Genomic DNA, 27,802 nt, shown 5'->3' with positions numbered 1-27,802 from the left:
ACGTGGCTTTCGTGGTAAAAGAAAGGTTTTATTCAGCAAGGGTCAGGCTTCCAGTTACAGTCTCAGAGGTAAAAGACTACCAGTACACCAAAAATCAGAAATGAAATTATGCGCAAGATCACCAGCTGCTCAGGCTCTTCCTTAGAGCTGGGTCACAGCAGCTCCCCCTTGCTGGTGCCCAGCACCAGATGCTGTGCACCAACAGTGCCATGTCCCTGGCGCTCCTGCGGTCCCCATCTGTCACACTCATTTTGTCAGGCTTCCCGCTGCTATGAGACAGCTTTATATAGGGATCACAGGAGACACGTTACATAGATGATGGGCTCAGTAACATGTGGCTTTCCTTTGATGTGCTTGTGGCATGATCCCCCCCATGCCCAAGAGCTTTTCCATGGGCTCCTATTTGGAGAGCAGGACAGAGACACTACCTCCTTCCCACCTGCACTGCTGAGGCAGGACCGATGGCTTCAGTCTGCATCAGTCCAGCAGACCGATTACCTCTTCATTAACTGGGGTTCATTTGCTTCTGCCTCATCAGTGGGTCAGATGCCTTGGAAGAGAAGTTGCAGCAAGAATAGGAATGCAGGACGAGAATGCTGAGTTACGGGCCCGATGTGCAGCTGAGTACAGAGCACCCCTCATCACAGGAACATCACCTAAAGGGGCACAGAAATGTGGCTGAGTCCCACAGAGAGGGAACAGAGCCCTGTAGGGCCATCAGTGAGGCCCGAGGCAATGGTGGATGGAGGCTGGGACGTGGTGAGGCTCAGGGGATGCAGCTGGGAACACACTCAGGTAGAGAGCAAAGAGCCAAAGCTCACCTTTATCACCACCGCTGCCACAACCCCCAGCAGGGCCAAGAAGATCAGTCCCAAGCGGACCTTGTTAAACCGCTTCAAAACGAAGAACTTGACCCAATCCAGCTTCTTCTGGCTGTTAGGCGGATACCGGAGTTTGTTCATACCCTCCATCTTCAGGTCCTTGATCAAGCAGGCACGGTGGTGGGAGAAGGTCTCAAAGCTGTGCTTGCCGTGGTAGGCGCCCATCCCGCTGTTCCCTGGGACACACAACCCGGCCAGGTCACACCACAGGTTTGGCAGGCCAAGCCTCTCACTCATTATGACAGCTGCATTTCTTAACTTCTGTGTTGCAGCCCCAAGGACACAGGGAAAGCTTGCTCACTGTGCTTCTCACACTTGAGAACAGCTGCTGTGCTCCCCTAGGGCAGAGAAGCAACAAGCAGCTCTAACAACCAGCCAGAAATAAGCGAGGACAGCTCGCTGCCTTGAACTGCTGCTGCAGCTCAGGCTGGCTCTGTGCACACACCCTTGAAATTACAAGGTCACCAGCTCTCTCCTCCCAAGGACGAGTCCTGCATTTCCCACTAAATCTATGCTGGGGTGCGGGAGGGGAGGGACGGAGGCTGTTCTTTCACACGGTGGGACGTAAAGAGGACATACAGCAACCTGCTGTCAGAAACACCCAAGAGCTCAGCCCACTGCCCACAGCCAGGTTGTCTCTGCCACAAAGCCACGGAGGTTCAACCAGCTGCTCATCCCTGGGCAACTTCACCCTGCATGGGGGAACTGGAGCCACGCAGATGTGCCAGAGTTTTCCTCTCAGGGCCAGCACCAATGCTACTCCAACCACTAATAAGCCATTTCACAAAGGTACCCACTATGGAAATGTATTTAATGGAAAATGCAGCTAAAAGATCCTAAATTGCCAAATGGGGATGACAGAACTAGGATCAGACACTGCCACTGGGGCACGAAAATCAAGTACGTGTAACGGGGGCTTACCCACGCCGCCGAAGGGCAGATCCAGGACCGTGGAGTGCATGAGGACGTCGTTGGCAGTCATACCGCCGCTAGAGGTCTCCGATATCACTCTTTTGATCAGCTAAACCAAAATGAGAGGTGGCACAGAATAGAGGAAAATCAAGACAGGCCACCATCCCCCGTGCTCTTACAAAGGGCACACGGGTGTCAGGGTTGTGCTTGTATCCATTCACACCACATCAGGTAAATATTATAGCTTCAGCAGCTGCTGCTGTCGTATTGGAGAGCCAACAGGGCTGTCCCACCAGACACAGGAGCCATGGGTGCCTACAGAAAGTGCTCTGTGCGTGACACGGCTCAGGGCAGGCCTTGGTGGGATACCTCAGTCAGATGACACCTAAAGACACGGCCACACGTGGCGGACTTCTGCCAGCTGCAGCAGCAGCCCTAAAACATCGCCTGGCTCAGGGCCAGTGGACAGGGAAGGGGCTCAATGAAGCAGAGTCAATCACGGACACTGAACACAAACCCAGACCCAAAAGGTTTTGTTGGGGGTACCCTACGTGTTGTTGACTCAGTTTTACATTACTTAAGCAGCAGATCAGCACCAGCTGGGCAAAGCTCAGCCCTCCCACACACCGTGCGGTGGTGTTGTGTCAGTGCCGATCCCTGACCTGAATTCCTGAACCAGCACCTGATCCTGCATGGGGTCAGGGGACTTGTGAGGAAGCAGCACCTAGCCGAGACATGGGGAAAGGTGCAAGACCAGGGCCCTTCGAGCATGTGCCTGGGGGGCTCTGGCAACTCTGGGGACACATCTGACCCAGAGGACACAAATGCTGCAATCCACCCACAAACAGCAGCCAACAGGGCCCAGCACTGAGCCATGCCTGGAATGGCTGCACCCAGCATCGAGCCACACAGAGCCTCCTCTGGGGGAAGCACATCCCTGACCCACCTTCTTGTCATTGGAGAAGACATAGAGGGCAAGGGGCTTCTCCCGACTGTTGATGAACTCAATGGCTTCGTCCACACCCTTCACTGACAAAATCGGAAGCACCGGGCCAAAGATCTCCTCCTCCATCACCTTGGACTCCGGAGAAACGTCCGTCAGGATGGTGGGTGCTGAGGCAAGCGGGAGGGCACAGGACACGCGGTCAGCAGCACAGCAAGCAGGATCCATCACAGGGCCCCTGCCCAACACGCGCCACAGCTACCTATAAAGCAGGAGGCCTCATCCGTCTCTCCACCATGGGCGATCTTCTGGCCTTCCAGCAGGCTCACGATCCTTTTGAAGTGACGCTTGTTGACGATCCTCTCGTAATCCGGAGACTTCTTCACATCTTCCCCGTAGAACTCCTGACAAAGGGCAGAGCAGAACCAAAGCCCTTCACGCACCTGCAGCACGGCCGCAGCTCCGGGGCCACCATTTCACAAACTCACACCTCTGAGGTAACGGGGTCGGTGGCCACAGCACAAGAGCCTCCGCGCTCACCTGCAGAGTCGCCTTAATGTACTCCACCACCTGGCTCTGGATGGACGGCTCGCACAGGACATAGTCCGGGGCAATGCAGGTTTGCCCACAGTTCATGTACTTCCCCCACGTTATCCGCCTACAGCAAGAGGGAGACTCAGCCCCTTCCAGTCCCCAGCACCACCACAGCATTACCCATGGGCCCACAGCGGCCAGGACACATCCACCTGCCCCAACCCCACCGTTCAGCCCCTGCCCTGGGACCGTGACAGCCCAACCTGCAGGCGACGGCCAGGTCGCAGTTCTTGTCGATGTAGCAGGGGCTCTTCCCACCCAGCTCCAGGGTGACGGGCGTCAGGTGCTTGGCAGCCGCTGCCATCACGATTTTGCCCACGGCGCTGTTCCCGGTGTAGAGGATGTGGTCAAATCTCTGCGTCAGCAGCTCCGTTGTCTCAGGCACTCCTCCCGTGACCACTGGGTACAGCTCCTGTGGGGACAAGTGACAGCCTTATATCAACCCTCACAGCCTCACTGCCCATAACATGAAACTCCACTTATCACACTGCCCCATGCAAACTCAGAAGAAACAGAGTTGGAGGCCAGGGCTGAGTCAGGCTGCGGAGCTGCTTGCACACTTTGAAACCTACAGCACAGGTGACCACCAGGCTCTCCTCTTCCTCAGCTCTCCCTCCTCACCTAGAGAACACGTTAGTTCCTGAGAGCAAATTGTACAGCAGAGCCGTGCTGTAAGTGGAACAGCCTCACTGGAACAGGGCAATTGATGTCAGACAAGTGGAGAAGAAACAAAGCTCTATGCTCTAAGCACAGCAGGATGTGAAAAGTGAAGGTTGACAGCCACTAAGCAAACAGCCCCTGATTCTCAGGAAGAGCTAAGCACAGCCAGAATTCGACACAAAATCATGCTTACCTACAGGCCAGCAACCCATACAGCAGCTATTGCAGTGAGAAACACCTGCACAGGCCTTTATACTGTGATGTACGTCAAAAAGACAGGAAGACTATGTAGGCCCAATAGGCTACGTGAAAGCAGGAAGAATATATCAGTGCATCCCTGTACACTAAGACTAATTCAACCCTTCCCACATCTCTCATTTTATGCCCTTTTGGAGATAGCAGGCAACTGATTCACCTCTAAAAAAAATGGGCCCTTGAAAGCAAGGCAGGTGTTTCCTCAAGACAGTCCCAACATCAGGCACAGAGCCACACTCACCTGGTCCAGGTACTGGGGGAAGATATCAGCGATCAGCTGGGAGGTGTGCTCACTGACCTCCGACGGCTTCACCACCACTGCATTGCCTGGGAGACAAACCCAGCACGGCTGCTCAGTCTTTGCACCCTTCTCACCTCCCACAGCCCCCACACAGACCCCACAGAGACCCCACAGGTTACTTGGACTTGGGCCACACGCGGGTCCCCACCTGCTGCGATGGCCCCGATCAGCGGCTGCACAATCAGGGTGAAGGGGTAGTTCCAGGCCCCGATCACCAGCACCACCCCCAGCGGCTCGGGGTATATGTACGCCTCGTCCCGCATTGTCAGCAGGTTCTTCTTCACTGGCTGAGGGGCCGCCCAGGACGGCAGCTTCTCCATGACCAGGGCCAGCTCCCACAACACGCCTAGGATCTCGTGGCTGTACGCGTTGTGCCCAGACTGCAACGACAGGCAGCTCACTGAGGGTGTGGACAACAGGCACCCACCTCCCGAGCCCACCATATCAGCCAGGAGAGGCCACTGAGCTCATCCAGGTCCATGTGGGACATCAGGAGAAACCCAGCAGGGCAAAGGCCGCCCCAGGGGTTGCTGCTTTTCCCTCAGCCGGCAACTGCCCCTGCCCACAGACCTTGTGCAGATCCGACTGCAGGGCCGCCAGGATCTCCTTCTCCTTCTCCCGCACCATCCGCTCCAGGTTCTTCAGCTGCTGCATCCTGAACTCCAGCGAGCGGCACCGTCCCGAGCTGAAGGCCGCCCTGGCCCGCCCCACGACCTGCTGCATCCTCTCCATGGCTGCTGGGCGCTGCGGGGAGAGCAGCGAACTCACCACACCGCAGGGCCCCAGGCAGACTGCACAAACTGCCAGGAGGCAGAGGCGGCTTCTCCAGTGCTGGGAACGCTCAACATGGGGCCACCACTGAGCAATGTTGCACCCAGAGCAAGGCTGGGATGTGCTCACCTTGTTGGGTGTTCTCCTGCTCCTGAGGCAGCCACGTGGAGCAGCCCACCCTCCTCCTCAGCCTGAGGGCTCCTCTCACAGCAAGCTCTGAGGACAGCTGGTGAATCTCCCTGCAGGTGCTTTCTCCTGGCTTAAATTACCCACTGCCCTCCCCTCTGCTCACAGGTGTGTTCTAAGGAGCCGTATCATGGAGATCACTGTGTCCTGCATGGCAGCAGCTGCAGTCTGAGCTGTGTGCCAGCAACCAGCCCACTGCGGCACAACTGTGAGGCCCTCACATGACGCTGCCATTAGGTAACATCATGGAGGCTTCATCCTGCCTCCCAGGGCAGCGTTTCGGCTTTAGTTGGGACAAGAAGTCTGCTCACAATCCCTGCCTCACAAAATGAAGTTTTAAGGTTCCCTTGCACCCACTACAATCTGCCCTTCCCAATTCTCTTCCACCGTTGCACAACACCAACCTGAGGCCAACCAAGAAAGGAGATGACTCATTAAAAAAAAGGAAAAAAGGAAAGTTACCTTCAGAGCAGCTTCTCTCCCAGCTGGTCTCCCAGTGCAAGCACGAGCAGGGACAAGCCCTTCCCCTGACACAGCTGGAGCGCTCTCCTCCCACAACCAAATATCTGGCTCAGGCCCAGGGCTCTTGCTTAGATACAAGGCACCCTTTACCCAGATATATCCTCGTGCTGCGAATACACAAGCCTTGAATCACAGCTCGTTGCTCTGCATGGGAGGAAGCACTGCTCCTTTTTGTCCTTTTTGTCTCGGGTTCGCTGAAGGATCGGGACGGGCAGCAGGGACCCTCGATGGCCTCTCCAGCACAGGGCGCAGCCACGCTACTGCGCGTTGTTTACCAGCAAGAGGCACACAAGCAGACGTGCTCGTCCCAGGAGGACTGGCTGTGCTGCAATGGCAGTGTTTCAGCTGGGGCAGTGACTCAGAGGCCTGTGCCTGATTGTGAGACCACGTGGCTTTGCTCTGATTCAGAGCATGAAGCCAGGGGATGTTTTCGTGTGCTGCTGCAGCTGTCGGGAGTCAACAACACAGAGCCTGCGCTATCGTTCAGGTGAGAGCAAATCCCAAACTGGCATTTGCAGGTGGGAGACACCGGATGGATGGATTTCCACAGGGCAGGAACAGAAATGGTCCAGCCAGTCATACCATTCATTCCCCAAGAGCAGGGAGACCACTGCGCTGAGGATCTGTGTTCCTGTCCTGGGGCACATCTGTTGATCAGCTTGACACCTTGCAACACATCTGTGATGTTTGGCCGGAACCAGGAGTGGCAGAGGACAGGCAGGATTCCACAGGAGACTGCAGTGACTTACCACACTTACTTCATTATTTAAATTCAGAGTTTATTTTGTACTTGCAAAATATATCATTAAAAATACTTATCATATGGATTTTCACCAGACATGAAGAAGTCCCACCTCTTGCACAGCGAATACAATTTTCTAAGAATTACATCCTCTTCCTCTCATCATTTTAAATTTTCTTTAAACAACATTTACTAGGTCCTTTCATCTCAAGTTTCTCCAATATTGTCTCCCCAAGCTAGAACAGGTCCCATATTATAACCCAGTGCAAGATTACAGCAGACCCAGAAGCTCAAATACAAAGCAGTACACACACTTTCTGTAATTGTTTTCCCTTCAAGGACTCTGACCAGGAACAGGTTTTTCATGATTACCACTTCTCTCTACAGGCCACAAAGTTGTTTTTTTTTTTTTTGTACAAGCATAAGATATTCTTATTAGTAAAACACAAGCAATGCATATATCTTCTTTGTTATTTTCTAATTGTCAAATAATTGTTAACAGGCATGCGATGAAAACTAGAGCCCCAAAAAGGGTGGCAGCCTACATCACCTGACCAGCTATGGACGATTCTCGCTCATAGGGATCCAGGAATATTTCCCCTCAATTAGAAGGCAAGCTTGGTTTATTCATAACCATCACTATTGGCACAAATCATTAGCCAGCACAGCAGGAGCACAGCCTGTCTCAGACTTGTCACTAAGAGGGTGGCTCTTTGGAGCACGACAGAAGAGCAACCATCCCAAAAACTGCAGGGAAAACAATGTCAGCCCAGCTACAGCTGAAATGTGAGCTCTTGTTTGTCACTGAAGGAAGCTAAGCAGTTTGGTGTAAGACACAGGGTGTATGTTCCTGGAAGCAGTGCTCTGCATGGCACGGGGTGGTGGTAGGTACTGGTATTTCTTGCTCTTCAGTTTTCCTTTTGAAAGCTTGTACCCAAAGGTCCCTTTCTTTCATTATGGCCTTTTAGTAAACAAGAGTCCAAGGCTTCTCCCTGTTTAGTGCCTTTCCAGGGCTACTCTTTGTGCTCAACAGCTCACTGAAATAACCCAGCTCAAAAGGAAAAAAAAAAAAAAAAAAAACAGACATGAAGAAACAGACACAAAGTGAGCACTCAAAATATCTTGCACACGGGTTATGGTGCCTTCTCCTCTCTTCAGTAGTAAGCCATCTGTGAAAGCAAAACACAACACCACCATCCTGTGATGAAGTTGCTGAAACAAAACCATTTGTCTTTTTAGAACAGCATGAAGCAAAGCCCCTTCGCTCCCCTCTGCTTCCCCAGGGTGTCACTGGCAGCAGCTCACCTGCCTCCTGTTCCCTTGGCATGCACACACTGCTGGTTATCTTGGACACTGAATGAGCTCCGACTGCTGCCAGGGAAAGCATTGCTCTCTGGTGCCAGGGGGAACCTCTCCAAACCCCACATTCACTACTCTAACAAAGTTTCACCCAATTTCAAACCAGGTCTGCACACAGGAAAAGAAAAAGATGCCTACCTCACTGTAACAGCAACAGCAGTGCTCTGAAACCTGCTTCTCCTTAACACCCACTGAGCCAGCCCAGCCTCTGAACAGCCAGCACAATCAAGAGAGCTTTTCTCTTCAGCACAGACTGGTGATTCTGAGAAAACCCAAATGATTTCAAGATGCTGTGAGTTCCCCCTCTTCACTGAGGAGTCATTCACCTAGACAGGGCTTGCTTCCCTGGCTGTTACTTCAAGGCCTGAGCCAGTTGTTGGCTCTTGCGCTTCCTCCTGCACTCAAATGTGGAGACTGGTCATTTCCTCCTGCTGGTTGGGCTCCTGCACCTCCCCTCACAGCAGTAACAACAGAGAACAACGAACTGTCATCTCCTTTTTGAGCAATGGCTGCTCCCTTAAGGCTACTAAATCCCCAGGGCAGGGCCAGGAAGGATGCTCAGCTGAGCTTTGTGAGGAGCAGACAGTGCAGGCACACATAGTGCCTGCTCTGCCAGCCACAGAGAACCAACAGGAGGCACTCTTGGAGTTTCAGATCCTATTGCTCCACCTCCGGAGGCACCCTGAGTCCTCCAGCTGCAGCTAGCAGGCTTCTGCTTCCTGCACAGACACGAGGACATCCAACCCTTCCTCACTACCCAACTGGAAACAGGGGAGGAAAGAGAAATAACTGAGCTGAGGTCAGAAAGGGACTGCAACCAGGCAACGAACAAGAGCTTGTTATAGACCTCAGCTTTATATCACAGCCTCCCCTCTGCACTGACCTGCTGAAGCAAGCCCTGAAAATGAAATCACACCTGAGAGACCTGTCCAAAATACACCAACCTCCGTGTACCTCTGCAGGGAGTTTCTCAGAGGTGTCACCACCCAGGGCAGAGCAAGAAATAGTACAGAAGCCTACCTAGGAGATATCTCTAAGGACATTCCTATTCTAGATACCATTTGCAAGAGTGAACAGATATTAGTAATTACAGATAGGCCAGATATCGTGTCAGGACAAAAAAAAAAAAACAAAAAAAAAAAACAGGCCAGGCTCTAAGAAAGGACTGCAATTGCAAAGAAAGAACTGGCTACAGATAAGATGAATTGCACATGCACTCAGGTAGAGAGCAAAGAGCCAAAGCTAACCTTTATCACCACCGCTGCCACAACCCCCAGCAGGGCCAAGAAGATCAGTCCCAAGCGGACCTTGTTAAACCGCTTCAAAACGAAGAACTTGGTCCAATCCAGCTTCTTCTGGCTGTTAGGCGGATACCGGAATTTGTTCATACCCTCCATCTTCAGGTCCTTGATCAAGCAGGCACGGAGGTGGGAGAAGGTCTCAAAGCTGTGCTTGCCGTGGTAGGCGCCCATCCCGCTGTTCCCTGGGACACACAACCCAGCCAGGTCACACCACAGGCTTGGCAGGCCAAGCCTTTGGCTACTTGTGGCCACCAGCACGGCAAGCAGAAACACAGGAAAGTTTCCATTGCTTGCCAGCTGCAGTGCAAGTTACCTATCGGGATTTTGGCTTGCTACAGTTCTAAAGCATAACTTTTCCCCTATATTCCTGCAGAGAGGATGTGTCCTTCTCCACAGAACTTCTCAGTCCCTAAGATGTCCATCTGCATTCCATTTCTCCTCTTCCCCACCCTCCTTTGACTGCACAAACTCCAGGGTTTCAGGGTGTCCCTGTAGGTGCTGTTCCCTATGCATCTGAGCCATGCCCAGCACTCCCCTGGATCTTGCTTCCTCCCTCAAAACACCACATGTGCCTCTGAGACCCAACCTATACTGAGTGAAAAGGGTTTCTCTTGAGTTCCCTTGCAGGGTACACCTCTGCTTCTCAGTCCCAACACAGCACGTGATGGTCACAGCAGCAGAACGCCGCTGCCTCACCATCAGTTTGTGAGCACCGTAGCATCCAAACCTTTTTCTGGAAAGCTCAACTAGCTTTCTGGAAAACTAATAAAAAGAAATTACATGAATCAGCACTAAATGCTTCAATCCTCCCAACAACACGTACCAAACGTATTTCCCTCTCTTGGCCCCTCTCCTAAGAGACTTGTAGAATTTGTTGTTGTTATTGAGACCTGCTATACAGAGGTCCTTCACATGTGACAGGCGCAGGAGTACCCTCCTGCACACAGGACAGCCACTGCAGTGCCATGGCACAACAAGCAGCAAGTCACAATGCTTCAGGAGCCCCAGCAACTTACCGACACCACCAAAGGGTAAGGTTGAGAGGAAGAAATGCATGATGACGTCATTTACAGTGACGCCCCCACTGGAGGTTTCTGAGATGACTCTCTTGATTACCTGACAGAAGAAAAAATGACAACAACAACAAAATTACAAAGGCCCAGCAGAGACCAGACGTCACCAAGCAGCACTGGGAAGGGAGCCATGGGACAACAGGCTCTCACATTCACTTTCTCTGTCTGACACCTCAGACAAGCCCTCTCCACACAACACTAATTGAAATGAAAAAGCTGGAAACACAGGAACTCTCCTCCACAGCAAAATATTAAAAGTCCCTAGGATCACCTACAGCTGCATGGCGAGCTAGATCCCAAGCAGGAAATTCAGCCTTTTATCCACCCCTCTGTTTCGCGATGCCATATAGATGCTGAGTGCTTCAGCATGTGCCTGGGAGGTTCTGGCAACTCTGCCTGCGGACACGTCTGTCCCACAGGAGACAAAAACTGCAATCCTCCCACAAACAGCAGCCAACAGGGCCCAGCACCAAGCTGTGCCTGGGGAGGCCGCACCCAGCATCGAGCCGCACGGAGCCCTGACCCACCTTCTTGTCATTGGAGAAGACATAGAGGGCAAGGGGCTTCTCCCGACTGTTGATGAACTCAATGGCTTCGTCCACACCCTTCACTGACAAAATCGGAAGCACCGGGCCAAAGATCTCCTCCTCCATCACCTTGGACTCCGGAGAAACGTCCGTCAGGACGGTGGGTGCTGAGGCAAGCGGGAGGGCACAGGACACGCGGTCAGCAGCACAGCAAGCAGGATCCATCACAGGGCCCCTGCCCAACACGCGCCACAGCTACCTATAAAGCAGGAGGCCTCATCCGTCTCTCCACCGTGGGCGATCTTCTGGCCTTCCAGCAGGCTCACGATCCTTTTGAAGTGACGCTTGTTGACGATCCTCTCGTAATCCGGAGACTTCTTCACATCTTCCCCGTAGAACTCCTGACAAAGGGCAGAGCAGAACCAAAGCCCTTCACGCACCTGCAGCACGGCCGCAGCTCCGGGGCCACCATTTCACAAACTCACACCTCTGAGGTAACGGGGTCGGTGGCCACAGCACAAGAGCCTCCGCGCTCACCTGCAGAGTCGCCTTAATGTACTCCACCACCTGGCTCTGGATGGACGGCTCGCACAGGACATAGTCCGGGGCAAGGCAGGTTTGCCCACAGTTCACGTACTTCCCCCACGTTATCCGCCTACAGCAAGAGGGAGACTCAGCCCCTTCCAGTCCCCAGCACCACCACACCGTTACCCATGGGCCCACAGCGGCCCAGACATGTTCACCATCCCCATCCCCACTGTTCAGCCCCTGCCCTGGGACCGTGACAGCCCAACCTGCAGGCGACGGCCAGGTCGCAGTTCTTGTCGATGTAGCAGGGGCTCTTCCCACCCAGCTCCAGGGTGACGGGCGTCAGGTGCTTGGCAGCCGCTGCCATCACGATTTTGCCCACAGCGCTGTTCCCGGTGTAGAGGATGTGGTCGAATCTCTGCGTCAGCAGCTCCGTTGTCTCAGGCACTCCTCCCGTGACCACTGGGTACAGCTCCTGTGGGGACAAGTGACAGCCTTATATCGACCCTCACAGCCTCACTGCCCATAACATGAAACTCCACTTATCACACTGCCCCATGCAAACTCAGAAGAAACAGAGTTGGAGGCCAGGGCTGAGTCAGGCTGTGGAGCTGCTTCCACACTTCGAAGCCTCCAGCACGGGTGACCACCAGGCTCCCTCTTGGCCTGGGGCAGCTGCACTGGAGGAGCCACAAGATGTCAATGAACAACACGCCCTATGCAAAGCTGCACTCACCTGATCCAGGTACTGGGGGAGGATATCGGCGATCAGCTGGGACGTGTGTTCGCTGACCTCTGACGGCTTCACCACCACTGCATTGCCTAGGACACAAGCCCAGCATGGCTGCTCAGTCCTCGTGCTACTCTCACCTCCCATGGGCTCCCACGCAGACCCTTCAGGGGACTCGGGCCACACGCGGGTCCCCACCTGCTGCGATGGCCCCGACCAGCGGCAGCATGACCAGGATGAAGGGGTAGTTCCAGGCTCCAATCACCAGCACCACCCCCAGCGGCTCAGGGTAGACGTACGCCTCGTCCCGTATCGTCAGCAGGTTCTTCTTCACCGGCTGCGGGGCTGCCCACGATGGCAGCTTCTCCATGACCAGGGCCAGCTCCCCCAGCACGCTCAGGATCTCGTGGGTGTACGCGTTGCGCCCAGACTGCGACGACAGACAGCTTGCAAGGGGTGCTGACAGCGGGCACCCAGGGGTGGCCACGGAGCTCACCCAGCCACACAAGCGCCATTCAAGGCCAGGCCGGGTGGGTCCTGCCCATCCTGATCCCGTGGGCGCCACCCTGCCCACGGCAGGGGGTCGGAGCTGGATGACCTCTAAGGCCCCTTCCAGCCCAAGCCGTTTCGCGATTCGACGACCAGGACAAAACCCGGGGGGGTTTCGCTTTTCCCCCAGCTGGCAACCCGCCCCGCCCGGCGGAAGGACCCCATCCCGCTGACCTTGTGCAGATCCGACCGCAGGGCCGCCGCGATCTCCTTCTCCTTCTCCCGCACCATCCGCTCCAGGTTCTGCAGCTGCTGCATCCTGAACTCCAGCGAGCGGCACCGTCCCGAGCTGAAGGCCGCCCGGGCCCGCCCCACGACCTGCTGCATCCCCTCCATGCCCGCTGGGCGCTGCTCCCCGCTCAGGGCAGCGCGGGGCCGGACGGGGCCGTGCGGGCAGAGGCCGCTCCCCAGACGCCCCCCGGACGCCCCGCCCCGCCCCGGCTCCTGCCCAATCGGCGCTGGGAGGGCGGCGGAGCGGCCGGGCCCATCCCGTACGGGTGTGTGTGTGGGGGGGGGTACAGCGGGGCCGCCCCCCTCCGGCCGGAATGGAAGCGGCGAGAGGGGCGCGGCTAAGGTAAAGGGGCGTGGCTAGGAACAACGGGGGCGCGGCTTTGGGCACGGGGGGCGGGGCCAGGGCGCGGCGGTTCCCGCGGTTCCAGGTCCCCGCGCCCCGCTGGAGGCCGGCAGCCGCTGGCAGCGCCGTGGCAGGGGCAAAGTCCCCCCCCTGCGGGCTCCCTTATCTAAGCAGGGGAAGTGGCACTGCGCGGCCTTTCCCCCGGACTCCCCCCGGCACCGCGTCTCTGAGCCTGGTGCTGCTGGAAGCAGCGTGGGGCCCTTCCAGCTCCCCCTGCTCGGGTGGGGGGGGGGGGGGGCGGACGCAGAGGCTGCGGTCACAGTGAGCCAAGGGAGAGCAGGGCGCTGAAAACACACGTGGGGGATACGGAGGCAAAAGAAGCAAGAGCAGGAGGCTGATCAGCGTAACCTTGCCGCAGCACTCACGTGGTGAACGCGAGTCACACATCCAGGGAATGGCACTGACACAAGGCCGGGCTAATTCCAGTTAAATCAGTCCCGCCCCAGCTTCCAAGAACTGCAGCGGATTATTGGGAACTTAGCGCAGAGCTGTTACTCGCTATCATTTCAGACACCGCAGTTCCTCAGGCAGCATACCCAACGCTCTTACAGGGGCCATACGTATTACTCCAAAGCTCCTCAGCCAAAACCATGCCCAGCTAATCCTGTACCTGGTCACTCACCTCTGTGCCGTGCAGGGCCACCAGCCAGGTGCTTGTGCCCCTGAGATGGAGATGGAGCCAAGCACGCACTGCCCCGCAGCTCCCAGGCTGCCCCAGAACCCTACATCCAGGCCCAGAGCCTCCGTGGCCCCTGCTCCCCTCACATCAGCTCCAGCTCCATGATGCTTTCCCAGATCAGGGTCTCTCCCAGGGTCTGCCCCCTGTAGGGGGCAAGCTTAAGCCCAACGCGCTGTGCCTGAGCCACCGCTCCCCCAACACAAAGCCTGGCTGTCCTGCAGCCGGGTGGCTTTGCAAACAACTTGCGGGTTGCGGCTCAGCCAGCACATGAACATTTCACAAGTGATTGTATAAACCTCAGCAGTAACCAGTCTGCTGTGGAAAAGAGTGATGAGCAACTGCCCCTACTTGCACGCAGCAGGCACTATGTAAAGAAAAACAGGCTGGGCTTGATGGCTCCCTTGCACTGTGATACATGAAAAGGAGCTGAGTTCACACTCAAGACGACACAAGGAGGAAAAGCGGGAACTTTTCTCATAAGAGCATCACCTTGTTAACATGCTCTCCTTTATCCTATTTAACATGCTTGCACACAGGTTATGTCGAAGCTCTGTCCGCATGCCATGCTGCCTGAGAGTCCAACGAAAATTAGACAAGGGGCTCATGCTACTGCAGCTAGAGGAAGAGTCTGTGAACTCTTGGAGTATTACATTGTGTCCTGGGTGTCAGCACTGCAACGCATTCTCTGCAGTCAGCACACCCACAAGAGGATGGCTGCAGGAACATCGAGACCGTTACTTACCCATGCTTTCCACAGTGGCTGATTTCCAGAGTCTGCTCTCCTGCTTGAAAATTCTCACCCTTCAGCCAGAGGATTTCCATGCCATTGCAGTGCTGCTTGTGCTTGGCAGCACACAGAGCAGGCAAACGTCCCAGCTGCGTCTCATCCTGGGGCCAGGAGACTGCTACCGGGCCTTGCTTTCACAGAAACCTGAGGCTCCTCTGTATTGACAGGAATGACAGAGCAGCACCGTGATGCCAGCCTGGGAGATGGCCCCTCGTCCTTGGCAGGGACATCTTTTAGCCAGCTATGGACCAGAAACAAGCTGAGGTTGCTTTAAGTGTTGCAAAACATCAGCTGAGTCACCCCAGAGTGGCGCTGGGTGAGAACTTCCCTGGTGACAAGCATTTCTAAACAAATAATGCCGACTTGCATCCCTGTGGTACTAGCATAAGCAAAAAAAACCACCCAATGTAATAGCTTTATTCCCCTTTGAGCCACTTGTTCTCTTTCTATTTTATATAGAAAATATTATGAAATTCATTAGTTGGTTAAATGACAAATCTACCCCGTCTGTTTAGGTATTACATGAACAGGTAAACATCCCGATCAAGATTCACATTTTCCAGTATAATACAAGAAAGATGTCAGGCACTTCTGATGAATATCAATTCCATTTCAAACTAGCAGAAACTTTGTCTGAAAAGATGTGGCAAAAAGGGGCCTTATTAATAACCATGCTGACTGCAAAGATGCAATAAATGTTCATCTCCTTCACGTGGTATCTTTCGTATCTAATGAGCCACAAACATGAAATTCACAATAATCACTTCAATGACAGTCCAACTCGAACCTTGTTAAACCGCTTCAAAACGAAGAACTTGGTCCAATCCAGCTTCTTCTGGCTGTTAGGCGGGTACCGGAATTTGTTCATACCCTCCATCTTCAGGTCCTTGATCAAGCAGGCACGGAGGTGGGAGAAGGTCTCAAAGCTGTGCTTGCCGTGGTAGGCGCCCATCCCGCTGTTCCCTGGGACACACAACCCGGCCAGGTCACACCACAGGCTTGGCAGGCCAAGCCTTTGGCTACTTGTGGCCACCAGCACAGCAAGCAGAAACACAGGAAAGTTTCCATTGCTTGCCAGCTGCAGTGCAAGTTACCTACCCGCATTTCTGCTTGCTGCAGTTTTAAAACATAACTTTTCCCCTACATTCCTGCAGTGAGGATGTGTCCTTCCTCTCCACAGAACTTCCCAGTCTGTAAGGTGTCCGTCTGCACCCTCCCTCCAGCAGTTACTGCTGATCACCCTGGTTGCAACTAATGGTTTGAAAACACCTTTCACATTAGTCTATGCTAAATACTTCAATACTCCCAACAACACATACCAAACATATTTTCCTCTCTTATTCTCTCATATTTCCCCACTCCTAAGAGACTTGTAGAATTTGTTGTTGTTATTGAGACCTGCTATACAGAGGTCCTTCACATGTGACAGGCGCAGGAGTACCCGGGCGCAAGCCAACCACTGCAGTGCCATGGCACAAGAAGCAGCAAGGTACAATGCTTCAGGAGCCCCAGAAACTTACCGATACCACCAAAGGGTAAACTTGAGAGCAAGTAATGCATGATGACATAATTTCCAGTAACACCCCTACTGGAGGTTTCTGAGATGACTCTCTTGATTATCTGACAGAAGAAAAAATGACAACAACAACATTACAAAGGCCCAGCAGAGACCAACAGGCCCTCGCTTTCACTTTCTCTGGCTGACACCTCAGACAAGCCCACTCCACACAACACGAACTGAAAAGGAAAAGCTGGAAACACAGGAACTCTCCTCCACAGCAAAATATTAAAAGTCCCTAGGATCACCTACAGCTGCATGGCGAGCTAGATCCCAAGCAGGAAATTCAGCCTTTTATCCACCCCTCTGTTTCACAATGCCATACAGCTCCTGAGCGCTGCAGTATGTGCCTGGGGGGCTCTGGCAACTCTGTCTGGGGATACGTCTGACCCACAGGACACAAACGCGACAATCCTCCCACAAACAGCGGCCAACAGGGCCCAATGCCTGGGACAGCAGCCACAGCACGAGAGCCTCCGTGCTCACCTGCAGAGTCGCCTTAATGTACTCCACCACCTGGCTCTGGATGGACGGCTCGCACAGGACATAGTCCGGGGCAAGGCAGGTTTGCCCACAGTTCATGTACTTCCCCCATGTTATCCACCTACAGGAGGAGGGAGATGGTTCCTCCACACTCAGCCCCTTCCAGCCCCCAGCACCACCACAGCATTACCCATGGGCCCACAGCGGCCCAGACATGTTCACCATCCCCATCCCCACTGTTCAGCCCCTGCCCTGGGACCGTGACAGCCCGACCTGCAGGCGACGGCCAGGTCGCAGTCCTTGTCGATGTAGCAGGGGCTCTTCCCACCCAGCTCCAGGGTGACGGGCGTCAGGTGCTTGGCAGCCGCTGCCATCACGATTTTGCCCACGGTGCTGTTCCCGGTGTAGAGGATGTGGTCAAATCTCTGCGTCAGCAGCTCCATTGTCTCAGGCACTCCTCCTGTGACCACCGGGTACAGCTCCTATGGGGACAAGTGACAGCCTTATATCGACCCTGACTCAAATGAATTACATCTAGTGAGCAGCTCTCCACAAGGCAGACTCGCTTGTGGGCTAGTCTGCAAGCTCTGCTCCTTCTAATAACATGAAACTCCACTTATCACGCTGCCCCATGCAAACTCAGAAGAAACAGAATTGGAGGCCAGGGCTGAGTTAGGCTGCGGAGCTGCTTCCACACTTCGAAGCCTATGGCACCAGGCTCTCCCCTTCCTCAGCTCTCTCTCCCCACCTAGAGAACGTATTAGTTCCTGAGAGCAAATTGTACAGCAGAGCCGTGCTGTAAGTGGAACAGCCGCACTGGAACAGGACAATGGATGTCAGACAGTGCTACAGCTCCTGGGGGTATACGAGCATGTTGGGGTTCCACTGGCCTGGAGCAGCTGCACTGGAGCAGCCACGAGATGGCGTGGAACAACGCGTGCTATGCAGAGCGACACTCACCTGGTCCAGGTACTGAGGGAGGAGATCTGCCAACAGCTGGGACGTGTGCTCACTGACCTCTGACAGCTTCACCACCACTGCATTGCCTGGGAGACAAACCCAGCACGGCTGCTCAGTCTTTGCACCCTTCTCACCTCCCACAGCCCCCACACAGACCCAGGCCACATGCAGGTCCCCACCTGCTGCAATGGCCCCGATCAGCAGCTGCACGACCAGCATGAAGGGGTAGTTCCAGGCCCCGATCACCAGCACCACCCCCAGCGGCTTGGGGTAGACGTACGCCTTGTCAGCAGGTTCTTCTTCACCGGCTGAGGGGCTGCCCACGACGGCAGACTCTCCATGGCCAGGGCCAGCTTCCCCAGCACACCCATGACCTCGTGGCTGTACGTGTTGTGCCCACACTGCAATGACAGGCAGCTCACTGAGGGTGCTGACAATGGACACCCACCTCCTGCACCCAGGGGTGGCCACGGAGCTCACCCAGCCGCACAAGCGCCATTCAAGGCCAGGCCGGGTGGGTCCTGCCCATCCTGATCCCGTGGGTGCCACCCTGCCCACGGCAGGGGGTCAGAGCTGGATGATCTTTAAGGCCCCTTCCAGCCCAAGCTGTTTCGCGATTCAATGAGTAGGATAAAACCCGGGGGGTTTCGCTTTTCCCTCAGCTGGCAACTGCCCCTGCCCACAGACCTTGTGCAGATCCGACTGCAGGGCCGCCGCGATCTCCTTCTCCTTCTCCCGCACCATCCGCTCCAGGTTCTTCAGCTGCTGCATCCTGAACTCCAGCGAGCGGCACCGTCCCGAGCTGAAGGCCGCCCGGGCCCGCCCCACGACCTGCTGCATCCCCTCCATGCCCGCTGGGCGCTGCGGGGAACCGGAGCCTGCCCGTGTGCGCCTGCGAGCCCCCGACACCCCCAAGTGTGCGGGACCGGCCAGGCGCGGGGCCGCTCCCCGCTCCCGGGGGAATGGAAGCAGCGGGCGGGGCTCGGGGGCGGGGCCTGTGGGCTTGGGGGGCGGGGCCAAGTGCATGGGGGCGGGGCCAGAGGGTCAAACTCGCGGGAAAAGGCCCCGAAGGAGGGGGTGCAGGGGCAGCGCCCCCAGCCCCCGGCGGCTGCCGGTCGGGGCCCGGCCTCCGGTGCTGCCGGTGCCGGCTCCCCGCGGGCTGTGCCCGGCTGGACGAAGGCAGAGACCCCGTCTGGAGGCCGGCAGCCGCTGGGCGAGGCTGGCAGCCCTGGGGCAACGGCAAAGTGCCCCCCCGGTTCCCGAGAAGTCCGGGGTGCGGAGGAGGAGGAGGAAGGGGGGGGGGAATGCCCCAGGAGGCAGCAGCGAGACGCGTGGGTCTCAGCGTGCTCCTTCCGCCTCGGAGCTGACAGCGTTTTCTATTTTTATTCGGCCACTAAGGAACAATGAAGGAGGGAACTATTTATGGGGAAGTCATTACCGCCAGGAGAAGCGGGAGGTAAGCAGTGCGGGAGGTGCTCTGATCGCCAGGACTTGGCACAGAGCGGCAGGAGATGTTTGATTGAGAATCTGAGCTGCTGCCGCCCCTCTTCTCTTCCCTCCTTGCCTAGCAGCCTCTTGCTCCAGGTCCCCTCCTGGAGTCAGCTCTAAGCAAGGCACCGCGGTTAATTCCCGTCCCCAACAGCAGCCAGTAGATCCTGGTGAAGGAGGACTTCGCCTAACAGGATAAGATATGCGGTATTTGCTTTCAAGAGTCCACCAAATAACGCAGCTATTCTATACATACACACATAGCTCACACGCCACCCGGACATAACCAAGTTTTTAGCCAGGCTGGCAATCCTAAATTTCTGCTTAAATGCGTATCCTGTGTACGGCTCCAAGTGTTTACTCCTAAATCACCTAATCTGGGCAGTGGCACAACAAGCCAGGTAGATACAAAAGCCCAAATAGCACTCCATCAGAAAAGCGGGTGCAGAAAATTAACAACAGGGAGTAGCTTTAAGGAACCTACAAGAATAAATGCGGCTCAGTTCATTTATGGCATCACTTGTTTTGAAAGCTGAGGCTGATCTCACATTTGCAAGAACAAGATACTCTGCAGTACAAAGCCGTGGTCTGTGGGCTGCGTTGTAGACATAGCTGGAGCACGGAAAATGTGAAAGAGCCACAAAGAAACAATGAAAATGATTGGCACGAAGACTGCAACAAGACTCAACAGCACCACTGGCATTTAGTTTGCTTTCAGCTAAAGAGGAGGGGGGAGCCTGCCACATACAAAAGGCTATTGAAAAGGTGTTTGTCCAAAGCAGCAGTGCCAAGAGTTAGGGAGACCGGGCTCCAACCGACTGAAAGACTTCAAGAGAGGGGTTACTGAGATATACTTCGCTGACCTACAGAAAGGAGGAGCAAAGCATGCAGTTATATTAAAAAGCCACAGCGAGGGTTATGGCTCAGGTTGGACAGCCAAAAAAAAAGTCAGTGACAAGCAGAGTTCCGAGCAGATGACAAAAAGTCAAAGGATCAAAATTAAAAAACCAATCAAACCAAACAAACAAAAACAGAAGAAGCAGCATGAGTCAAACAAGAGGCAGGTCACAAGCCAGATCACAAGTCAGCCTGTCTGAATTTCAAAGCCTCAACAAGCTCTGAAACCAAGTGTCCAGCTTTACTTGATCTACAGGAAGGAGAAAGCTTCCCTTTTCAGTGCCCCTGGACTGTACACTGCACAGTGCTGTGGTACCAATGGATCACAACAATTACTGCCTCTGAACCCATAAGGTGACAACAGGAATATCTTGATGTTGCTGGATAAAGTAGCAAGAGCAATGCAGAACCTAGCGAGTCCCAGGACCAACAACTCACATCTCAACTGAAAAATGTTTCTTAAGTAATTTGTAATAGATCAGCTGTGAGTTACATCAACTAGATTTCATCCTCTGTATCAGAGGAAAGGTCAAGAATTAATCTTGCATATAAAAAGCAGCAAACGTCAGAATCAAGCTACATTTTAGATTTCTCAGTCAATTGTACACATCATGGAGAAAGTGAAAATATGGAAGTACAGAAGAACATGGCGCTCTCGAGTAGATGCTAGAGTTGAACTAGAAAAGCGGTACATCAAGTATCTCCTTTCAAGTTCTATCTTTCAAAAGGCTAAAACAACAACAACAACAACAACAACAAAAAACAAACCAAGCACCTGCTGTTCAGTGTGGAGAGCTGAAGACAGAGGACAGCTTCAGGATCTCTTTGGAATGAGCTTATGCAGAAAGACAGGCCATGAGCATTGGCCTCCTCCTGCTGAAGACAGCGAGCAAGAATAGCCCTTTTCTTCTCCTGTTTGCACAGCTGTAGTCTCACTGGCAGGAGTGAGGAGAATGAACTCGAATCCTGAGGGAAAAAAAAGAAAACCAATAAAAAATCATGAGGCTGCTTTTCCCAAGAACTATCTCCTAGACTTGTGCTTTAAGGCTTTCACTGCGTTCCTAGATTCATGTTCAGATATTTCATTAGCATTCCCTGCTCACTCACTCCTCATCTTTTATTATGTGCCAGTCATAAGCGCAGGTTTTATTTTTTTAATAAAATGGAAAAAAATGATAGTACAACTAAGAAATACAACAGCTGTATACCAGCTATCACAGCACACCTCAGCTGGGGAGAGGATATTAGCTACAAGCTGGAGGAAACCTGCTTTTTGTAAGGCTTGGACAGAAATTGTAACTTACTGCCATTTTTTTTTCTATCACTATTTATTTATTTTTAGTTCTATACGTGCTGTTTTGGCAGCCCAGTCAGCTCCTCTTTGCTAGAGGCAACAAACAAGCACCTCGCTGAAAGAATGTACAACTGTTACCTAAGAATGTACTTAACATATTTGTTTTCAAAGCTGTTTAAAAAAAAAACACAAAAAACCAAAAAACCAACCACCACCAAACCCCACAAACAAAAAACCTCACGACAAACAACAAAGCAAGGTAAACTGTTTTCCCAAAGCAACTGAAAACAAACTTGGGGACACTTTGTGCCAGGGTTATCCAGAGATAATGAGCTCATTGCCCCGTCGCCATGAGGTGAGCATCTCTTGACCCAAGTAGATTCAGCTTCCAGGCAACATTCAGCAATTGATTTAATGAGCCAAGTACAGACAGTTGGTTTTGTTCCCCCCCCCCCGAATTAACACCACTGATCTTTGGTTACAGACACACACAAACTCGACTTTACCATAGAAACACTTCTAGTGTCAGTATTTATTTTACCTTAATATACATTTATACAGGCCATAATAAAAAGGCTATTACACAACAGTTCAGTGAGTTATTACCTAGTTTCAAGAATAATGCATGCAATTACAAAGGAGAGGTAGAAACACCGTATTAAAGACCTAAAAATACAAACATTATATAAACAAACACTTTCAAATTAACTGTTGGAATTTCATACAGATAAATAAGGTAAAAAGTACATTACTCTGTCAAAGTAAAGGAAACACATGGTTATCCAAACACTGAAAGAGTATTTTGATGTGTAAGCCCTGTACAACTTTGTCAAATAGTTCAGACCACTGTGTTTAAGAGGATTAAAATGATTTTGTCCTGGAGAATGGTTTATTCAAGTATTCAAGCAGTTGAGTAACAAAAAAGTCCCAAAAATAAAGGAACCATTTCCAGAGAAGCTGATCTGCTTAAATACTTTGCAAATCGCTGTCCTGATAATCTCATGGGATGCTTGAAATGATAATGCCTATAAGGCTAAATGAAGCTTCCCACCTCTCCCCCAAAATGCACACAAAATAATCCTGATTCTTCACACACACTATGTAGATATTCTACATCAATTTATCAGCATCTCAAATCCCAACATTATTTTCTGGTTTTGCATGGTTCCTTGCAGAACCTCTCAGTTTACAGTATTTCTTGTAATACTGCCCAAGAAGCAAGACTACTGAGAACTGTCATTACACCCCTAGAGACTGCAGGCATTAATGCACATTTCGCATGCACAACAAAAGATGCAACCAAATCTATATAAAAAGCAAACAACCAGCAACTCAACATTGCTATCACTGAGAAAGTCCAGAGCAGTAGTTACTCAAGTATTAGACAAATAGGTATAAAATGGAAAGGTTCACATGAATACAAGTTTTTACAGTTTGTTTGAAAGTCTTCTAGAAGCTACATTTGAAATTCTGAAAAGAATTTTATGTACACTGAAATGAAATTCAGCCAAGTCCATTGTGCCTTCTCTCTCTTTTTTTTTTTTTTTTAATATAGTTCTTCAAAAATGAATATACAGTTGCTTTAGTAAATTAGTGCAAAACAAAGTGTTTTGGAAGAAGATCTTCAAATTGTATCCACATCAGCTGAAAACCCACTGAGGATTTTGCACAGATGGAGCGCAATTTCTTCCATTACCATTTTCCCCCCCAATAAAAGAACACTTTCTCACCATCCCTTCACAAGACAAGCTGAGCCATGTTTACAACATGCGAGCTCAGATACAAGCCAGCTTAACCCCAAAAGCTTTGAACAGCACTTGCACATGGTTAGGGCTTCCCAGATTCAGTCAGATACATTTTACTGACTATTTTAAAACTTTTTTTTCCACAAACTTTTGAGGGACTCTTCTGAGGGAAATGTCTTTTTGTACCTGATGCAGAAGGATCCAGTCTCTATAGACCTCATGAGGAAAAAAAACCCTGATCATTCAAGTCAAAACACACGTACAAGGATCTGTTTGAAATGTGAAGACAGATTCTTTTAAATTCTGTTGCTAGGAAGAAAAAGGAGCTGCTGGATCTGTAAGGCAAGTTTTCTACAAATGTACTTTTGGAATTTCTCCTCTTTGAGTATGCTGCTGTTTCTTTGGTAGTCACCACAGAAATGTAAGAATCATCTTCCACGTGGGGCAGAACAAGGACAACAATTAAGCTGTAGTGAAAAAGTGCAGTATCACTGAAGTGGTCCCTTATGTTCACACCATCTGGTCCTTGGGATATTCCTACTGCTCATATACAGCCACTGTGCTATAGCAAAGTGCAGAAAGCCTTCGCTCGATGCTAGACTTATCTGAAAACAGAAAGGTCAAAAACAGGAAAAAAGTGATGAATTCAGTGTTATAATTAAATTCTGTATAATTTTCGATATTTTCATCATTCAGCATAAACTTACACTTGTGTACATTTTCTATATCTGCAGGGTCTTGCAGTATTTTAGTCAGTCCTTCCAGCAGCAAGGCTGCTTTGTGGTATCGATATGTAATATCTTCAGTTTGCTGAAACATCTCATCTAGAGCTGCTGACTGAACCTGGAATCATTCAGTAGATTCAGTTACATAAATTGCTTTAGGCAACTACTGAAATGAAAAATTCAGAATGGATTACATTAAAGTGCCATTAATAAACTATTTTTGAGCCTTAATTAAGCTGATCTGTTTTTATGACAATAAGACAACAAAACGCAGTCAGAAAACAGAGCCCCTGTGCTGTATTAGCAAAGGATGTTCTGCACATAAGCTGTAAAAGCACTTTTTGATCTCGTGTGTTTGTGTGTTACAACATATTTTAAAATTACAACAATATATGAATAAGTAAACTCATTCTCATACCTATATTCTCTTGTAAAGAAGTCAAATTAATTGTGCAAGACCACACCATTATCAGGGTTAAGCACAATATTTGCTGGTACCTTTTTTGTGACACCTGTGGTAAAAAAGACTTCCCTCTCAACAAAAAAAGCTTTTAAGTTTCTAGTATACTTATTGTACCTGCTCTCTGGCAGATATAAAGTTTCTCAATTACATAAAAAAGCTTCCACATGTTTGGTGCCATATTTGCTTTGTATGAACAAGGCCGGTGTTCCTCAAATCGACCTGATGGACTGAGAAAGTTTCTTCTGTTGTTTCTGTGCTTTAGTAAACCATACTGGATAGTATTTCAGCATACCGGGCACTTTTAGAGGCTGCGTGGCTTAGGAGTTCATTTCCTAGTGTTTATGTATCAAATGTGCTGATGGAGGGGAAATACCCCTGAGGAACAGTATCTGCTTTAGCCACAGTTAAGGGAGGGCAGGACGGAAAGTGAAAGACTAACAAAAATTACTATGAACAGAAATCTGGAAACATACATTTTATTTTCTGGTTACGAATAAGAGGTATGTGAGAAAAGGAATCAATGTGTTATTGATCTCAATGTCCTATCATTTAGGTAAAAGGAGTGACTTACCATTTCTACAGCACAGCTGTAAATGAGTTTCTCTGCAGTTACACTGTTGATTTCATCAATGAATCTCTGCTTATCCGAAAAGAAACGATTCAACTTTTCTGTCAGTTTCTTGCACATGCTGATACAGAATTTGTATCTCTCATTGAGGCTTTTCACAACTGGGAAAAAAAAGAAATTAAACAACAATAACAAAACCACAAACAGCTTAAGTACAACTTCCCCAATGCTAGGCAAAATTAATCTGTTTAATCTTGTGTTTCTAATGTTTACTTACTCTGCTACTAGTACGAATGAAGTATCAAATATATCAAATCTTAATGCTTCAAATTAAAAACCATCCATTTCTTAACAGTTGCTAGTTGTATCTGTTTACTATCAGAATTGTGCAACTGTACAGATCTACAATGCTCTTGTACAGAAGACAACAAAAATGCTGCAACTTCAGCTTTTTGAGTGACATATAACTAAAGAAAATTCACAAGCCAAGAAAGTGAGATTATATTGCACCTACCTTGCTTAACAGCAGTGGATGGGTTCAGTTTCCCTGATTTGACCTGTGCTTTGGCAAGATGCAGAGAAGATGCCAGTAACTGGGCTGCTTTCATATACAGCACAAGCTGCTCTACTTGTCTGGGGGAAAATAGGTGTAATTATATATCAAAAAACCTCTCTCAAACACATCCAAGCCTTAGGCAAACACCACTTTTTATCACAATCCTACACAAGACCCAGCAGCAGCAGAAAAAACAGATGTTTTAAATGCAACTCCACCCCTCCTTTCCCTCCACAAACACCCTGTGTCACGGGTTGAGAGTACATCTGCACATCCAGTAATTGCAGCAGCAAATACAAACTGCTTTAACGTAGACATTTTTAAAAGGAACCCTTCTTCGAGGGGACTGAATGCCTGAGGTCAAGGTCTTACCACAAGCAACTGGCTGTGCTTTTCTTGCAGTGTCATTTCCTATGCCCCCAGTATTCTCACAGTTGTGAAAAGCAAACATTTTGCAGGGATTTTTTTTTCTTTTCCTTTTTTTTTCCCAGAAAGGCAGAAAGTAGAACTGCCCTTTTCCACTGCTCCAAATTTCTCCCATTTCTCCTTGTTTCTGATTTTGTATTAGGTCTGATTTGCTACACTGATTAAAGGTCAAAGTTGGACACTCCTTCCCAACCTCCACCTCAGTGCTGCTGCTACAGCTTGGTCAACAGGATCGCAGAGGACTTGGATTTGAAACAAGATGGTACATAGATTTCTAGGTTCAGAAAAAAACTACTTCAACACAAGTTTGCAATCCTCGCCACTTTCCCCAGCTTATGTGGCAGGCCAGAAAACATGGTCCTCATCTATCTATTAGCATATCTCTCTCTATCCTTTGCTGTACCTTTCTCATGTCTTCACTTGTTAAAAATGTATTCCTAAATAACATTCTATGTAGTAAATAATCACTCCAAACAAAAAGAGGGCATAGGTTGTCCAAAAACATTTTTGATGCATCTGGTTTTTACTAATTCTCTTGATACTATTTGACCACATACTTACCCCCACTCTTTGCTTAGTTGGCTAATCTGATCAACAACTATGCTCTCTTGGATTTGGTACAGTGATACTGCAGAAGTACACAGGTCTGGGTTCCCTCCCCGTACTGCTGTCAGATCCAGAACACATTCTGTAAATGTCAGCATCATGTTCAGATGACGCAGTGTATCTGTATGTTCTCTCTGTCAGAGGAAAAGGAGATGACAATTTAACCACTATAAGCCATAAGGCAAACAAGTACACTTAAAATTCTTTTTAAGCACTCGAGGATTTTTTGATATGTTAATTTTATGCAGAAATCGCATAGTAGAGTCAGCACTAGAGACTGCAGAACCAAATGGATCCAAAACGATCAACAGATATTAATTGGTTCTTTCCTAATGATTTCAAGATACTGTAAGCTTATACTTCAGAGTCTTTCGACAAAGCCAAAGGAACTGGGACATGGACTTCTATGTTTGTTGAAACCTGAGCAACTAAGGGAATCACAAGTGAGACGTATTACTCGTTATTATATTATCAGCAACCCAGAAATATGCTTGGTACTCATATGAGAAGCCAGGAGGAATGTTTGGCTTTTATTATATAACAGACTTAATACCTACAAAAGAACTGATCTGAAGCTTCATGCTTATCTGCTTCATTCCAGTTTACACTTAGATCTAGAATTAAATTCTATTAAAAGGTGGCTGTTGCCAAAGTTTGCCTTTTAAACCAAACAACTTAAACTGGAGTTAACAACTCACTGGTTGTTGGTGACTAAAACAGACACTACATGCATAGTCCCTGCTCAGAAAGAATATCAGCCTTCAAAACTAAACAAACACATCTTAGCAATATTTATAATCTTTTCATTAGTAATGCAGGTCTAAATAAATTTTAAACTCTATCTGTGGGAAGAATACAGTGCACTGTCAAACATTCATGTTATAACATATAGATTCAATAAGTAACCAAACACCTTCCAGCTAGATGTGAATGAGAGAACGGAACAGCAATCTGCCTTGAGAAATTTATAGTCCAACGATAGCATTCTGGTGAAGGACCACACCAACATGTGTTTTTAAAGCACCACTCCTCCACACATTTAAAAAAATATAGGACACTCTTCCCACAAGTAGGATTTAATGTCATCTACTGACTGCGA

General features: G+C 50.5%; 2 protein-coding genes and 1 long non-coding RNA gene across 15 annotated transcripts in view; 1 reads left to right on the top strand and 2 right to left on the bottom strand.

Moving 5' to 3' along the window:
* Nucleotides 1–7: 7 nt before the first annotated feature.
* On the bottom strand, nt 8–18,794 carry ALDH3A2 (aldehyde dehydrogenase 3 family member A2). Of its 13 annotated transcripts, XM_040532707.1 has the most exons (12): nt 5,966–6,390; nt 5,447–5,533; nt 5,117–5,290; nt 4,695–4,926; nt 4,487–4,572; nt 3,534–3,742; nt 3,277–3,394; nt 2,999–3,140; nt 2,740–2,906; nt 1,803–1,902; nt 822–1,057; nt 8–656 (listed from the first exon to the last, which is right to left on the bottom strand). In XM_040532707.1, exons 3-12 carry the CDS (start codon nt 5,276–5,278, stop codon nt 642–644), a joined length of 1,467 nt encoding a protein of 488 aa, XP_040388641.1. In that variant the 5' UTR covers nt 5,279–5,290; nt 5,447–5,533; nt 5,966–6,390; the 3' UTR covers nt 8–641. The 13 variants fall into 13 exon arrangements, with proteins under 13 accessions (XP_040388641.1, XP_040388643.1, XP_040388640.1 ...); XM_040532709.1 differs by lacking the exons at nt 5,447–5,533; nt 5,966–6,390 and adding an exon at nt 13,163–13,254 and having other exon boundaries at nt 5,117–5,270; XM_040532706.1 differs by lacking the exon at nt 5,447–5,533.
* On the top strand, nt 6,445–7,169 carry LOC121057934. Its single transcript, XR_005814023.1, has 2 exons — nt 6,445–6,512; nt 6,628–7,169. It is a non-coding gene; the product is annotated as an uncharacterized LOC121057934 (long non-coding RNA).
* Nucleotides 18,795–22,119: 3,325 nt separating the features above from the next.
* Nucleotides 22,120–27,802, bottom strand: part of ULK2 (unc-51 like autophagy activating kinase 2) — a 39,775-nt gene continuing 34,092 nt past the window's right edge. The window contains exons 24-28 of the mRNA XM_040532699.1: nt 26,659–26,837; nt 25,630–25,748; nt 25,119–25,276; nt 24,067–24,202; nt 22,120–23,964 (exon numbers count right to left, since the gene is read on the bottom strand). Coding sequence (XP_040388633.1) covers nt 23,897–23,964; nt 24,067–24,202; nt 25,119–25,276; nt 25,630–25,748; nt 26,659–26,837 — 660 coding nt within the window. The 3' untranslated portion in view covers nt 22,120–23,896. The remainder of the gene's footprint in view (nt 23,965–24,066; nt 24,203–25,118; nt 25,277–25,629; nt 25,749–26,658; nt 26,838–27,802) is intronic.

This window comes from Cygnus olor, chromosome 20 (genome assembly GCF_009769625.2).
Source record: "Cygnus olor isolate bCygOlo1 chromosome 20, bCygOlo1.pri.v2, whole genome shotgun sequence".
Taxonomy (NCBI): domain Eukaryota; kingdom Metazoa; phylum Chordata; class Aves; order Anseriformes; family Anatidae; genus Cygnus; species Cygnus olor.
This window is presented reverse-complemented; position numbering and strand designations above follow the sequence as displayed.

Coding starts and splice junctions, on each gene's coding strand:
- ALDH3A2 (XM_040532703.1), bottom strand. CDS start 18,784: ATGGAGGGGATGCAGCAGGTCGTGGGGCGGGCCCGGGCGGCCTTCAGC. Junction 11,429..11,564: donor ACATTAAGGCGACTCTGCAG/GTGAGCGCGGAG, acceptor GCCCTTTGTCAG/GAGTTCTACGGGGAAGATGT. Junction 9,610..10,443: donor CTTACCCTTTGGTGGTGTCG/GTAAGTTGCTGG, acceptor TGTGTGTCCCAG/GGAACAGCGGGATGGGCGCC.